Below are 12,087 nucleotides of genomic sequence, written 5' to 3' on the forward strand. Positions count from 1 at the left end.
GGGGGAGATAGCCCTCTCCAAACAATGGGGGATTATCATGGGACTAGGGGGTTGCAGCTCACTTCCTAGATATGACACCAGGTAGTCTCATAGCCATGCCGAGGTAGCTACTTGCAGAGTACCAGTCAAACACAGGTTGGCGTAAGGGAACTCTTAAGGTATAAATGAAAGGATGAAGTACCAAAGAAGCCCCAAAGAGCTAAGACCTGAACTAGATGTTCTAGAGTCAAAGAAAAAAACAGTGAAAGTATGTCAAAATTAGGATGCGATAAGAGCCTACAAGTAGGTGGCTTACTGAGTGTAATTTTATACTCATTATTGCTATATCTTTCTTTTTCAGGTATGTGAGTCATTGGGTCAAGAGAGGGCACGTTGAAAGATGTGGAATGTCACAGAGGAAGTGTGTCCCGAGGCATCAGTCCTGTTTTACCGATTAGTACACTTGTCCTTCATGTTTTCTCTCTTTGTCTAAAACTACTCCCCCATGCTCTCTTTGTATTGAAACGCTCTTTTTATAAAATAAATGATTGATTTTGAAATGATGTTTTCTTTTGAATTTCTTGCATACACACTACATGTCATAGTCTTAATGAGTCACGACTTGAGGTAAAAAATTTGGGTCGTGACATTGGGAGAAATTTTTGGCCTGCATTAGAGTCTGTTATCGGTGTGGACAAGAAGGTCATATAGCCAGGAATTGCTCAAGGGTCACTTGGATAATTGTGGTAACTAGAAAAGTGGTCCAACTGCAGCAGATCGCCCCACTCAGAACCGTCCTCCAGCGAGAGCTTATGCCTTCACTAGTAAGAATACTGGAAATCCCGACGTTGTGGTGACAAGTACTTTATCTGTCCTTGGTCACCTTGCTTTAACATTATTTGACTCCGGATCTATGCATTCATTTATATCTACTGTTTTCATTAATCAAGCATAGAATCTCTTTTGCATGAATTTTTTGTTATCACCCCAATAGGTGTGGATTTGATTTCTGCGAATCGGGTGAAAGACAGTCAAGTGATAGTATCAATAATTAGCCTAGAATTAAACCTAATGGTTTTTGACCTTATTGACTATGACATAATACTATGTATGGATTGGTTAGCTAAAAATCATGCTAGTATAGACTGTTATAAGAAGGAAGTGGTGTTTACGTCACCGTCCAAGACTAGATTTAAGTTCAAGGGTATTTGTCTAGGGACTATGCTTAAATTAATATCGATGATGAAAGCGAGGAAGTTGGTCTAGCATAGAGCGTGGGTTATACTAGTCAATGTTAGTAGAAAATGAATTTCTAGACGTGTTCCTAGAGGATTTACCAGAAATTTCCCCTTCTTGAGATTTGAACTTCGTAATAGAACTTGAACCATGTATCGACCCTATCTCTAAGGCCCCGTATCATATATAACTTCTTAACCTACTTTCTCTATTGTTTCTATTGTTTGTTAATGTATATACCTCATCAATATAAACCTTTTAGCCAGGGTTCTTCTTGCATTTTCTCTCTCTTGTTCTTGTTCATCTAGATCGAATGTAAGCGTTGTTGTGCGATCCTAACATTTTCATCCACAGATAGATGGTCAAACGAAACGTTTTAACCATATCTGTCTAACGGATATGGTTTAAACAACAGTTTTCAGGAAAATATTGGCATGATACCATATGAGACTTTATATGGAAAATGGTGCAGGTCTCTATTATGTTGGGACGAAGTAGGGGAACGATAATTGGGGGGTCCCAAATTAGTTCAAGTTACCAATGAGGCGGTGCAAAAGATCAAGGCGAGGATGCACACTGCTCAGAGTAGACAGAGAAGTTATGCAGATTTAAGGCGTAAGAGCCTAGAATTTGAAATGGGCGACTTGGTATTTCTAAAGGTGACCCCGATGAAAGGCGTTCTAAGGTTTGAACGCATAGGTAAATTGAGTCCACAATTGGCACATGAACTAAATACACTACGTAACAGGGACATTGCTTTAGTCAAAATATTGTGACCAGTGAGGATCTTGGCACATGAACTAAACACAATACATACCAGGGACCTCGCTTTAATCAAAATATTGTGACCAGTGAGGATCTTGGCACATGAACTAAACACACTAGGTAACAGGGACATCGCTTTAGTCAAAATATTGTGACCAGTGAGGATCTTGGCACATGAACTAAACACACTAGGTAATAGGGACATCGCTTTAGTCAAAATATTGTGACGAGTGAAGATCTTGGCACATGAACTAAACACACTACGTACCAGGGACATCGCTTTAGTCAAAATATTGTGACGAGTGAGGATCTTGATACATGAACTAAATACACTACCTACCCGGGACATTGCTTTAGTCAAAATATTGTGAGGAAACTAGCAAATGGAGGAAACCACGTGAAAAATTGGAGGAATAAATGAGAGAGAAATACCTAATCAAATCAGATGCACCGATTTTATAATCTTGATCTCAAAATAATAATCTTTTATTATCTGATGGATTATCATTCTTATTCTTGGATACATTAACTAAAAAGGGCATAAAATTTATTGGATTTGGTAGTAGATGTTGTGAAGGATAAGATTCAAGGGAAGACCTCAATAAGAGACCTTAAACCCAAGAAGGTAGTTATCTTATAGTTACTAAAACCAGCTGCCATGAACAGATCCTTCCATTCTCTCTCATTTCTCTTTGTATTGTTGAAAGTGGCCATCATCAACGCATTACCACAAAGCTCAGTTTCAGTTGACTCCTCATCTTCCATCTGCCTTTCCAGCACTGCCTCTATGATAATCACTTTCCCACCTTTGCCCTTACTAATTGCATCTTTACATTTCTTCAGTATTTGTATGCTTTCTTCATCGTTGCATTGGTGTAGAACTGACTGATGATCACCAAAATCCCAAACTAAGTACTTTTTCGGAATGTTTAAGGTTTAAAATCGAAAGGGAAACAACCTTCATACCTTGAGTAAGACTGCATCTGTTGGTGGAATTTGTATTGCTAAGTTCAACCCTTTTGTGGTTTGTTGCGGGAGATCCAACACAGTGCAAGTGATGTGTGGGAATGCTTCCGCTATGGCATTGGCTATAATGCCTCGATCGCCGGCAACATCGACCAGTGACTTCACCCCCTCGAACACGTCTCGGCACTCCGGCCTCGTCACGATCCTCCCAATCAGGTGAGAATCATAAGCCACGGATTGATGGAACAAATTTCTAAGATCAGGCTCATCAGCAATGTAATTCCATATTGACTTCCCATGCACCGTTTCAAAGGCAGACCCATCTGCAGTGCGCAGCCAGCTGCTCATGGTTTCCCATGGAGCCATCATGGCTTGATGGAGGGCTAGAAACACGAAGGGTAAGGCTTGTAATGTCGTCGTCGTTGAAGTCGTCATATTGGGGCTGAGGAGAAATCGAGAGGAGGGTGTAAGACCATACTTCACTACTTCTTGATGCTGATGATTCTGGTGTTGAGTTTGAGAAAAGAAGCCAGAATGATGGAGGAGGCGCATAAGAACGCCAAGGCAATGGGCTTTGGAGGGTTGAATATGGAGCGCTTCCACTAATTCTGATAGGGTCATGGGTTGGCCATGGTTATGGATGATATCTGGTACGCCCAATTCAATAACACACTTCAAAGACATGGAATTGATGTATTTGAATGTATGGTTCCAAATATGGGCTTGAGCTTCAATCAACTCATCTGTGTTCTTCTCTCCCATGATTTCCCTCAACGATTAACTATGCCAACCCAAATATATATGCACACAAGAGACTCAACTTCCTTCATAACTCAACTATATAAAAAAAATATTTGATATTCGTCACAAGAAAAGTTAAATTTAATTTTTCAGCTTTATTTCTATTTAATATGAAGGATCCTTTATTTAAACTCTATTAATCTTCCTTCTCCAATGAATGGAATTCAATATACTAGCCCCTCTTTTGTCAAGTTTAATTATAACATTAAATTATGGGTTTTCCCCTATGGAAATTTTTGGTTTAGACCGGGGAGCGAACCATACCCATCTAGATTTTCACATCACCTACTGCTTGCTTCTGAGAAATAAGATTATCCCCACAAACCAATATGAATACTTTCAATTGAATTCATCCTAATTACTCCATCCTTCTCAAGGTGGACTCTTTTCAGCCTCACCTCTTCCTCTACCTCTAATAGGGGTTGTCCCTTTCCTTGTGTTCCTCTTCCATGTCTTCTGGGCGGTATGGTTCTGGAAACCAAGATGATTCAATGTATATCATATTACATTATAACAAAAAAAAAATTCATATAGCAAGCATATAATAGCCAAATTAAATCAAGCATCATGCCCCAATAAATGATATAATTATAGCTTATCAATTTTCATGCTACATAACATTTAATACTTAAAGCAAATTACAATAAATATCACCACAACATTCTTCTTTTCTTATTTTATGCATGGCATACCTGACAGTGATGGGGTATCGATGATTGGACCATGGAACATGTCAAGCCTACGTTATAGACTAGTCTATAAGATATGTAACTTAGAACTCTAATACCAGTTGCAATAACTCTAGATTTTTCTATTCAACCTAAAGTCACTACTATATACATATATTGCGGAAATGTTTCACTGAAAACTTTATAATAAAAATATGACTTTGGTCTTGCATGTCCCATCTAAAGCCTTTAAACAAACTAATACAAATTGAAATAAGGAAAATAACATAAAGTAAAATTGCCCTACACTAGCCTATATACTAGTAAATGAAAATGCAACTAACCTATACTAACCTATAGTCTAATAATTCAAATTACGAAACTATTTTAAGCATGTGTCATGGTCTCCTAGTTGCGATGTCACCATCAGTCGTACAGGAGAGCCTTGTCTTTACCTAAAAAATGAGAGTGGCACATAACTTAAGTATTTTAAGAAATACTCAATAAGCGACTCCCCTATCGAGGCTAAATGCAATCACATACAATTTCATGAGTGAGACCAATTATAATAGTCTATTTTCCTACGGCGGCTATCCTAAACGGACAATTGGATGTGTACTTAATTTTCCTACACACGGTCCACACGTGCGAGTATGGACACATCTGTCAGTTCACACACCTCCTGGACCCTTTTCTGGTCAGGTGAGCATTCTCTAGTAGTTGTTGATGTCATACACCCATTAGGAATTGCAGCCATCATGGCAGCATTATGGTAAACATAATGATCGTTTCCCTGTCTCATAGTGTACGTGTCTGTACTATTGTGAAGGAGAAGAGGTATCCCCCGATGCATGAACACACAATAATGCATGAGATCCCAATATTTTTCCATTTTCATTATCATATACTACAACCCTGCTAGCGTCTTTCTTCATACCATATCATTTTTATCATATCTTCCATGCGTGTATTGAGGTCTTATTTCATGCCAATTCGTCATTTGTATGTCAATCATATCATATCATTCATGTTACACATATGCCATATCATAATATATTGATGCTTCTAGACGTACCATTCTCATCATGCACATATAATATCATATCATATATCATAACAGTCACATAACATATCTCGAGAATGCCTTCAACATATCATATCATATCACAAACATATCAATTCATCAAATCCAGCATAACAATAATGTACCGTAACATATACACATCGTTTCATAATAATTTGCATATAATGGCATATGACACGTGCGAAGCCACAAGCACGTGTCATCATACAACACACAATTATAACCAAACGACGATAGGACCACTTACTTGGTTGGTCTTAGCCCGCATTTTTCCTAATTTGAGCACGATCGCTCCTGTTCCTCAAAAATTTTTGAATTATCGCCCGCTGTCATTTCCTACTAGAATATCAATCTAGTTTTCTTAGTAATCTAAGAATTATTAACTCAATTGAACTTAAATTTGAGAAATTTACCCTTATACTGACCTTATTTACCTTAAACAAGGTCAAATTCAGCTTGGTATGGCTAATTTTCCTTTACCAAGCTGAAAGGGTGAGTTTTAAGCCGCAGAACCGTTTAAGCCAACTAAGCCGAGGAGGTGTTTTGCTGCAAGTGTGACATATGACACAAGTAGATGCTGACGCGTGTGCAGGCTGCTTCGGGTCGAGATGTGGGTCGAGGCACGGGTGCGGCCGCTGCGGTATGGGATGATGCGAATACTGGGCCATAGCAGGTTGGGCCTCAGGCGTGGGTTTCTTTCGGGCTACAGGCATGCGGGTAGTGGATGTTGGCTGCAGGTTTGGGTTGGAGAGCTGACGGGTCATGGCTGAAGGTTGGGTTGTGGGTTGTGATCGACCTAGGTCCGGATCCGTCGGATCTCATCTTCCTCACCCGAATTACTCTCGATTTTCTAGCATTTTTCTCTCTTTGAGAACGACACTTCGATAGACCGCTTCTCATCATCTTTCCTTCTGTATGTCTCAATTGACCCTTCCTCTTCACTTCCTACGGAGTAGTTCGTATTGTAAACACCTATAACACACAGAGCTATGAGAACCCAAACAAATCTGAAACCAAATCTCAATTTTGACCATGAGGGACATTGTTAAGATGTGGAAACTATAAAACCAATCTCCGTCACACTATTTTTTCTTTTTCGAGAATGGAGAGACAAAACACTGTATCACTTTAAAACTTTAAATTAACTATCTGTTTATAAGCATTCACAATCTACTAAAACTAAAATAATAAAAACTAATTATAGCCATAAAAACGACACAATTCCTTATAACCACTCTTGCCCTTTCATCTTTCACTTTGCCACTCACTTTTGAATTTAAAACCACTAAAAAGAGTAACATTTCATGTTTATTCAACAAAACTCCCCCATCAACTTAAATACTTCTACCATCAGTCATGCCAATCATCTCCTTGTATTTGTCAACAAGTACTTTCAGTAGAGGTTTTGTAAAAATATCTGCAACTTAATCCTGACTTGCCACATGCAGCAATTTCATACTTTCTTCCTTCACAGGATCTCGGATAAAGTGAAAACAAACGTCAATGTGTTTGCTTTTTCATGGTTCAGTGGGTTCTTTGCCAACTCAATTGCTAATTAGTTGTCAACTTGAATCACTGTTGCACCTAGTTGCTTTAGCTCCATCTTGCTTAACACATTTCTAAGCCATATCGCGTGACATACACATCAAGATGCTGCCACATATTCAGCTTCACACGTCGAGAGCATCACGCTCGATTGTTTCTTTGAAAGCCAAGTAAATGTTGTGTTGTCCATAAAGAATACATAACCTAATGTACTTTTTCAATCGTCTATGTCTCCGCACCAATCGCTGTCAGAGTAACCAACCAACTTGTAATCTTCTACTTTCGAGTAGAATAACCCAAGTGACACTGTTCCTTGGATGTACCATAGAACTCGCTTCAACGCCTTCTAATGAGAATAAATCAGCTCCTCCATGAACCGACTTATAATGCCAACACTTTATGAAAGATATGACCTTGTGCATGTAAGATAGCGAAGGCTTTCAACCAAACTTCGGTACCTATTTCCATCTACTCGTTCTCCTTCATCGTACTTTGAGAGTTTTAAACCTGGTTTCATTGGTTTTGATACCGGGTTGCAATTTTCCATCTTGTACTTCTTCAAAATCTCTTTTGCATATGTTTCCTGTGATATAAAAATACACGTCTCTCCTTGTTTAACCTCCAAACCAAGGAAAAACTTCAACAAGTCCAAATCTGTCATCTCAATTCTCGTGTCATTGTGCCCTAAAACTCTTCTTTCATCTCATCATTGTTACCCAAAAAAATGAGGTCATCAACATAAATAGCAACAAATATCACATTACCTCCATTCTTCTTTGTGTAAAGTGCATGCTCGTGGGGACATTGCTTGTACCCATTTTCCTTGAAATATGTATCGATACGAGTATTCCATGCTCGCGGTGCTTGCTTCAACCCTTAAAACGCCTTCTTCAAATTTAATACCTTCTTCTCTTCTCCAATTTTCATGTACCCGGGTGGTTGTTCGATGTAGACTTCTTCTTCAAGCACACCATTCAAGAATGCTGACTTGACATCCATTTGAAAATCGGCCATTTGAATTGAGCTGCTTGGGAAATGAGCAATCGGATTGTCTCCATTCTTGCAACGGGAGCAATCACTTCATCATAGTCGATTCCCGCCTTTTGCTTGTATACCTTCACAACAAGTCGCACTTTGTACCGCTCTATCATGCCTTGAGCATTCATCTTTTTCTTGAACACCCACTTCACACCAATGGGCTGGCTTCCTTCCGATAATTCTGTTAACTCCCATGTATTATTGCTATAAATCGCTTTAATCTCCTCATCCATGGTAGTTTGCCACTTCTTGTCTCGTACCGCCTCTTCAAAGCTGATATTTTCAGCATCTAGCAGAAGCCACACAAGGTGTACCTCATTTGTTGAATCATACAAATCTTGCAAATTTCGCATTTTGGGTTGTCGTGGTTCATATTCATCATCGAAAATTCCTGAGTTTGTTGGTATACTTGTTGGTGCAACGACCGATGATTCTCCAACTTTAATATTAACTTCCATCGAATTGTTCCAGTCCCATTCACTTGCTTCATTTACTCGCACATCACGACTCACCATCACCTTCTTCCTTATCGGGTTAAGTAGCTTGTATCATTTTGTCTTCTCATCATACCCAATAAAAATATATCTTTTGCTTTTGTCTTCGAGCTTCGTTCTTCGTTGATCCGGTACGTGAGCATAAGCCACACTACTGAACACTTTGAGATGATAAGTTGTAGGCTTTTGTCCGCTCTACGCTTCTTGTGGTGTTTGATCATCTAACTTCGCATGTGGACATCGATTTTGCACATAGATGGCGCATTGCACGGCTTCTGCCCAAAATTCCTTTGGCATCCTTTTGCTCTTGAGCATTGACTGAACCATGTCGAGAATGGTCCGATTTTTTCTCTCGGTCACACCATTTTGTTGAGTGTACGATGCGGTTAGAAATCGCCTTTTGCCTTGCTCCTCGTAATACTCCATGAAAGTCATCGAAGTATACTCGCCACCTCTATCGGATCGTATAGCTTTGGTGTGTCTACCAGTTGCCTTTTCCACCATCATTTTGAACTTTTTGAACACCTCAAATGCCTCGGTTTTTCTTTTAGAAAATAAACAAGTTTTTCGTGAGTAATCATTGATAAAGGAAATGAAATACCTTTTACCGCTGAAAGACTCGGGGGTAATTGGTCCACATATATCTGTATGAATCAACTCGAGAGGTTGTTTAGCCCAAAATTCAGCCTTCTTTTGAAATGAGGTTCTCGCATGGTTGCTGAGCACGTGCATTCTTCACAAAATTTTCCTTTATAGTCCATGTTGGATAGCTCGTGCACCATATTCTTCTTCACTTACTCTTTTAGGTCGCCATGATGTAGATGGCCAAAGCGGAGATGCCACAGTGATGCCTTGTCTTCTACATCGACACGCAAACATGTTTCTCATATGCTTCTTTAATTCAGTTTGGACATTCGATCTCTTCCTATCTCGACTCGAGCAACCAGACGCCCTTGCTTGTCCTTCAAATGTAGTAGCCGATCTTTTAAGAATATCGAGTAACCTTTCTATGTGAGTTACCCCATACTCAATATGTTGGTCTTGAGGTCTGGTACGTAATAAACATCTTGGATTGACCCTATTAAGCCATCCTTTTGCAAGTAATGTACCGTACCTCGGCCTTTGACCTCCACCTTTGAAGCATCTTCAAATAACACATGACCATCTTCAATCTTTTGCATCTCTTTGAATAGGTACTCGTGACCACACATATGGTTGCTTGCTCCCGAGTCGAAGTACCACAAAGTGTCGTTGTTGATGTTGTCTTCATTTTGAGCCATCAAGAGAAGACCTTCATTTGTACGTCTTCCAAGGCTAGTGATAACTCTCCAAAAGTAGAGTTATATCAAGTATTTTTATAGTTAATTTTGCACTTATACTCACCATTTTCTCATTAATTGCTCCACTTATTCTAATTAGTATATATGAAATAGTCAATTGTGGTTTAATATGAAAAGAAGATCAATTTGCATAAATTGAGCTTAATTGTACACTTAACTGAGTTATTTAGTAAAATTTTAGAACATTTATGCTAAACCATGATGTTGTAGCACATCTGGAAACAACACTACTTACAAATCTGGAAATAAATTGTTGACCCTGATGTTGAAGCAATTCAGAAAGCAAACTTTTCAGGGATGACCTGGAAATTTTAATCCACATCAACAGTCAACGTGGATCATTGACTACCAAATTAGAAACATCCTAAGTGGACGATTTTACCCTTTCTCATCCCTAAATGAGAAGAAACAGGAATTATAAAAGGAAAAGGATATCTAAAATAGGGGGGGATCCACACTTTGAGAGAAAAACGGATTAGACAGCAGCAGTCTCTACTACAGTGAACTGCTGTGAAATCAGAGAAGAAGAGATGATAAGATAAGGAATCAATACAAGGGGAATAAGATTCGGATTACTTTGTTGATCGAATGTCTCAAGGCAAGAACATTGTTTGAGATTCGAATCACTCCACAAGCAAGATCGATCATGTCTAGCTTGAATGATTCTACATGCAACCTAAACTACATAGAATTGCAAAGAAACTTAGCCATAGGCTAAAAAAGAGCACAAATGCTTCTTTAATAATGTTTTTCAAGTCTCCTTACAAATCCAACATACATGGCTTTATATAGCCTAAAAAAATGAAACTATTAAGGCATTCCAAGAGTTGTAACATTCATATAATGGCCATAATTAGCCGGTAATTGTAACCTAAAGAAAATAAGAAGTCTTAAAATACAATAACTCTAAATTACTTTAAATTGTAACCCACCCAAAATTTATAACAATTAAACTTCATTCTTCTTCAATGTGGCATGAATTGAAACATCTTTTGATAATTTTGACAACTTTTTCTTCACATCTTCATTGAAGTATATTGTATGATTGATGTCTCTTGGTTCATATCAAGAGAACCCTAATCCAGCCGTTGTTGACAGTAGAAGAAAAATGAGACCAACAAGGATTGATTAGGGCAAAGAGATTGGCATGAGAGCTCAAGCGAAGGGAACTTCCATTGACGAACGACAACAAAGTGGGATAACTCTCTTTTCCATATTCTCTTTTCTTATTCCATCAATTTTACATGATTGAGATGTGGATTCCTCTGTTTAATTCAGTTTGTATGGAGAGCTAAACTTTATAGGGGAGGTGAGAGAGTTTTATATAGTTTAAGTATGTTGACGGTATGATTTTAGTTTATTAAAGAGTTGTTGTTAATGATTTACATGTATGTTTAATTAGCTACTTTACNATGAAATCCTCTTTAAAACTCTAGTTTCATTGCAAGGGGACTTGAAGGGTAATAGAAGGTTAGGAATAATTTTTCTCCTAAAGCCTTGTTAATAGAAATTACAAACGATTATGGAAATAATCACCATGCATGACCCTCGGAAGTGGACTTGAGAATCTATTAAAAAGAACTAAAATCTACCACAAAACTCAACAACTTATCTATTTACGAACCTTCCTCATTGTAGTTGATTTTCTCATCATTTTCTATTTNTGTGAACCTTCCTCATTGTAGTTGATTTTCTCATCATTTTCTATTTTTCGACCGCAGTGGTACTCTGCTTTAGTTTTGTTTAATTAGTCAAAATCACCAACACCCATTTGAATGTTACCCAAAAGATAAAATTAACCAAAAAGATAGGTTATCTATGGAATCGATAATTTACTTATTACTTGCTACTTGTGATAGTGTATACTTGCACTTATTCTTGTGAATTTTACATCATTTTAATATATACATCCACAAGCGATCAGCTAGGTTGCTTGTTCCTTCCACCTTTTTATCGGCTCGACAATCTTCTACAAAATGCCCCACTTTACCACAATTATAACATTTGTCGGAGTTACAATCATTCGCATAGTGACCAAATTTGTGACATTTGTAGCACTCAATGTTGGAATAATTTTATCGGTCGTCTCTTCCTCGACCGCGTCCTCTTCCACGCCAATTTGCTTGGCTCGACTATCCCTTTTCCTTATAGTATCCTTCATGACTGCTGCC

The 12,087-nt window shown here is 38.3% G+C and overlaps 1 protein-coding gene across 1 annotated transcript; it reads right to left on the reverse strand.

Annotated features, from left to right (window-relative positions):
• Positions 1-2,222: 2,222 nt before the first annotated feature.
• Positions 2,223-3,716, reverse strand: LOC111784198 (probable O-methyltransferase 3). The gene is made up of 2 exons (XM_023664982.1): positions 2,947-3,716; positions 2,223-2,865 (listed from the first exon to the last, which is right to left on the reverse strand). Exons 1-2 carry the CDS (start codon positions 3,706-3,708, stop codon positions 2,566-2,568), a joined length of 1,062 nt encoding a protein of 353 aa, XP_023520750.1. The 5' UTR covers positions 3,709-3,716; the 3' UTR covers positions 2,223-2,565.
• Positions 3,717-12,087: the final 8,371 nt, after the last annotated feature.

Source organism: Cucurbita pepo, unplaced genomic scaffold (genome assembly GCF_002806865.2).
Source record: "Cucurbita pepo subsp. pepo cultivar mu-cu-16 unplaced genomic scaffold, ASM280686v2 Cp4.1_scaffold000170, whole genome shotgun sequence".
NCBI lineage: Eukaryota > Viridiplantae > Streptophyta > Magnoliopsida > Cucurbitales > Cucurbitaceae > Cucurbita > Cucurbita pepo.

What these genes read in the sequence shown, in the direction of transcription:
- LOC111784198 (XM_023664982.1), bottom strand. Translation starts at nt 3,708, where the DNA reads ATGGGAGAGAAGAACACAGATGAGTTGATTGAAGCTCAAGCCCATATT. An exon ending in CAGATGCAGTCTTACTCAAG is followed by an intron (nt 2,866 to 2,946) that starts GTATGAAGGTTG and finishes GGTGATCATCAG; the next exon opens with TCAGTTCTACACCAATGCAA.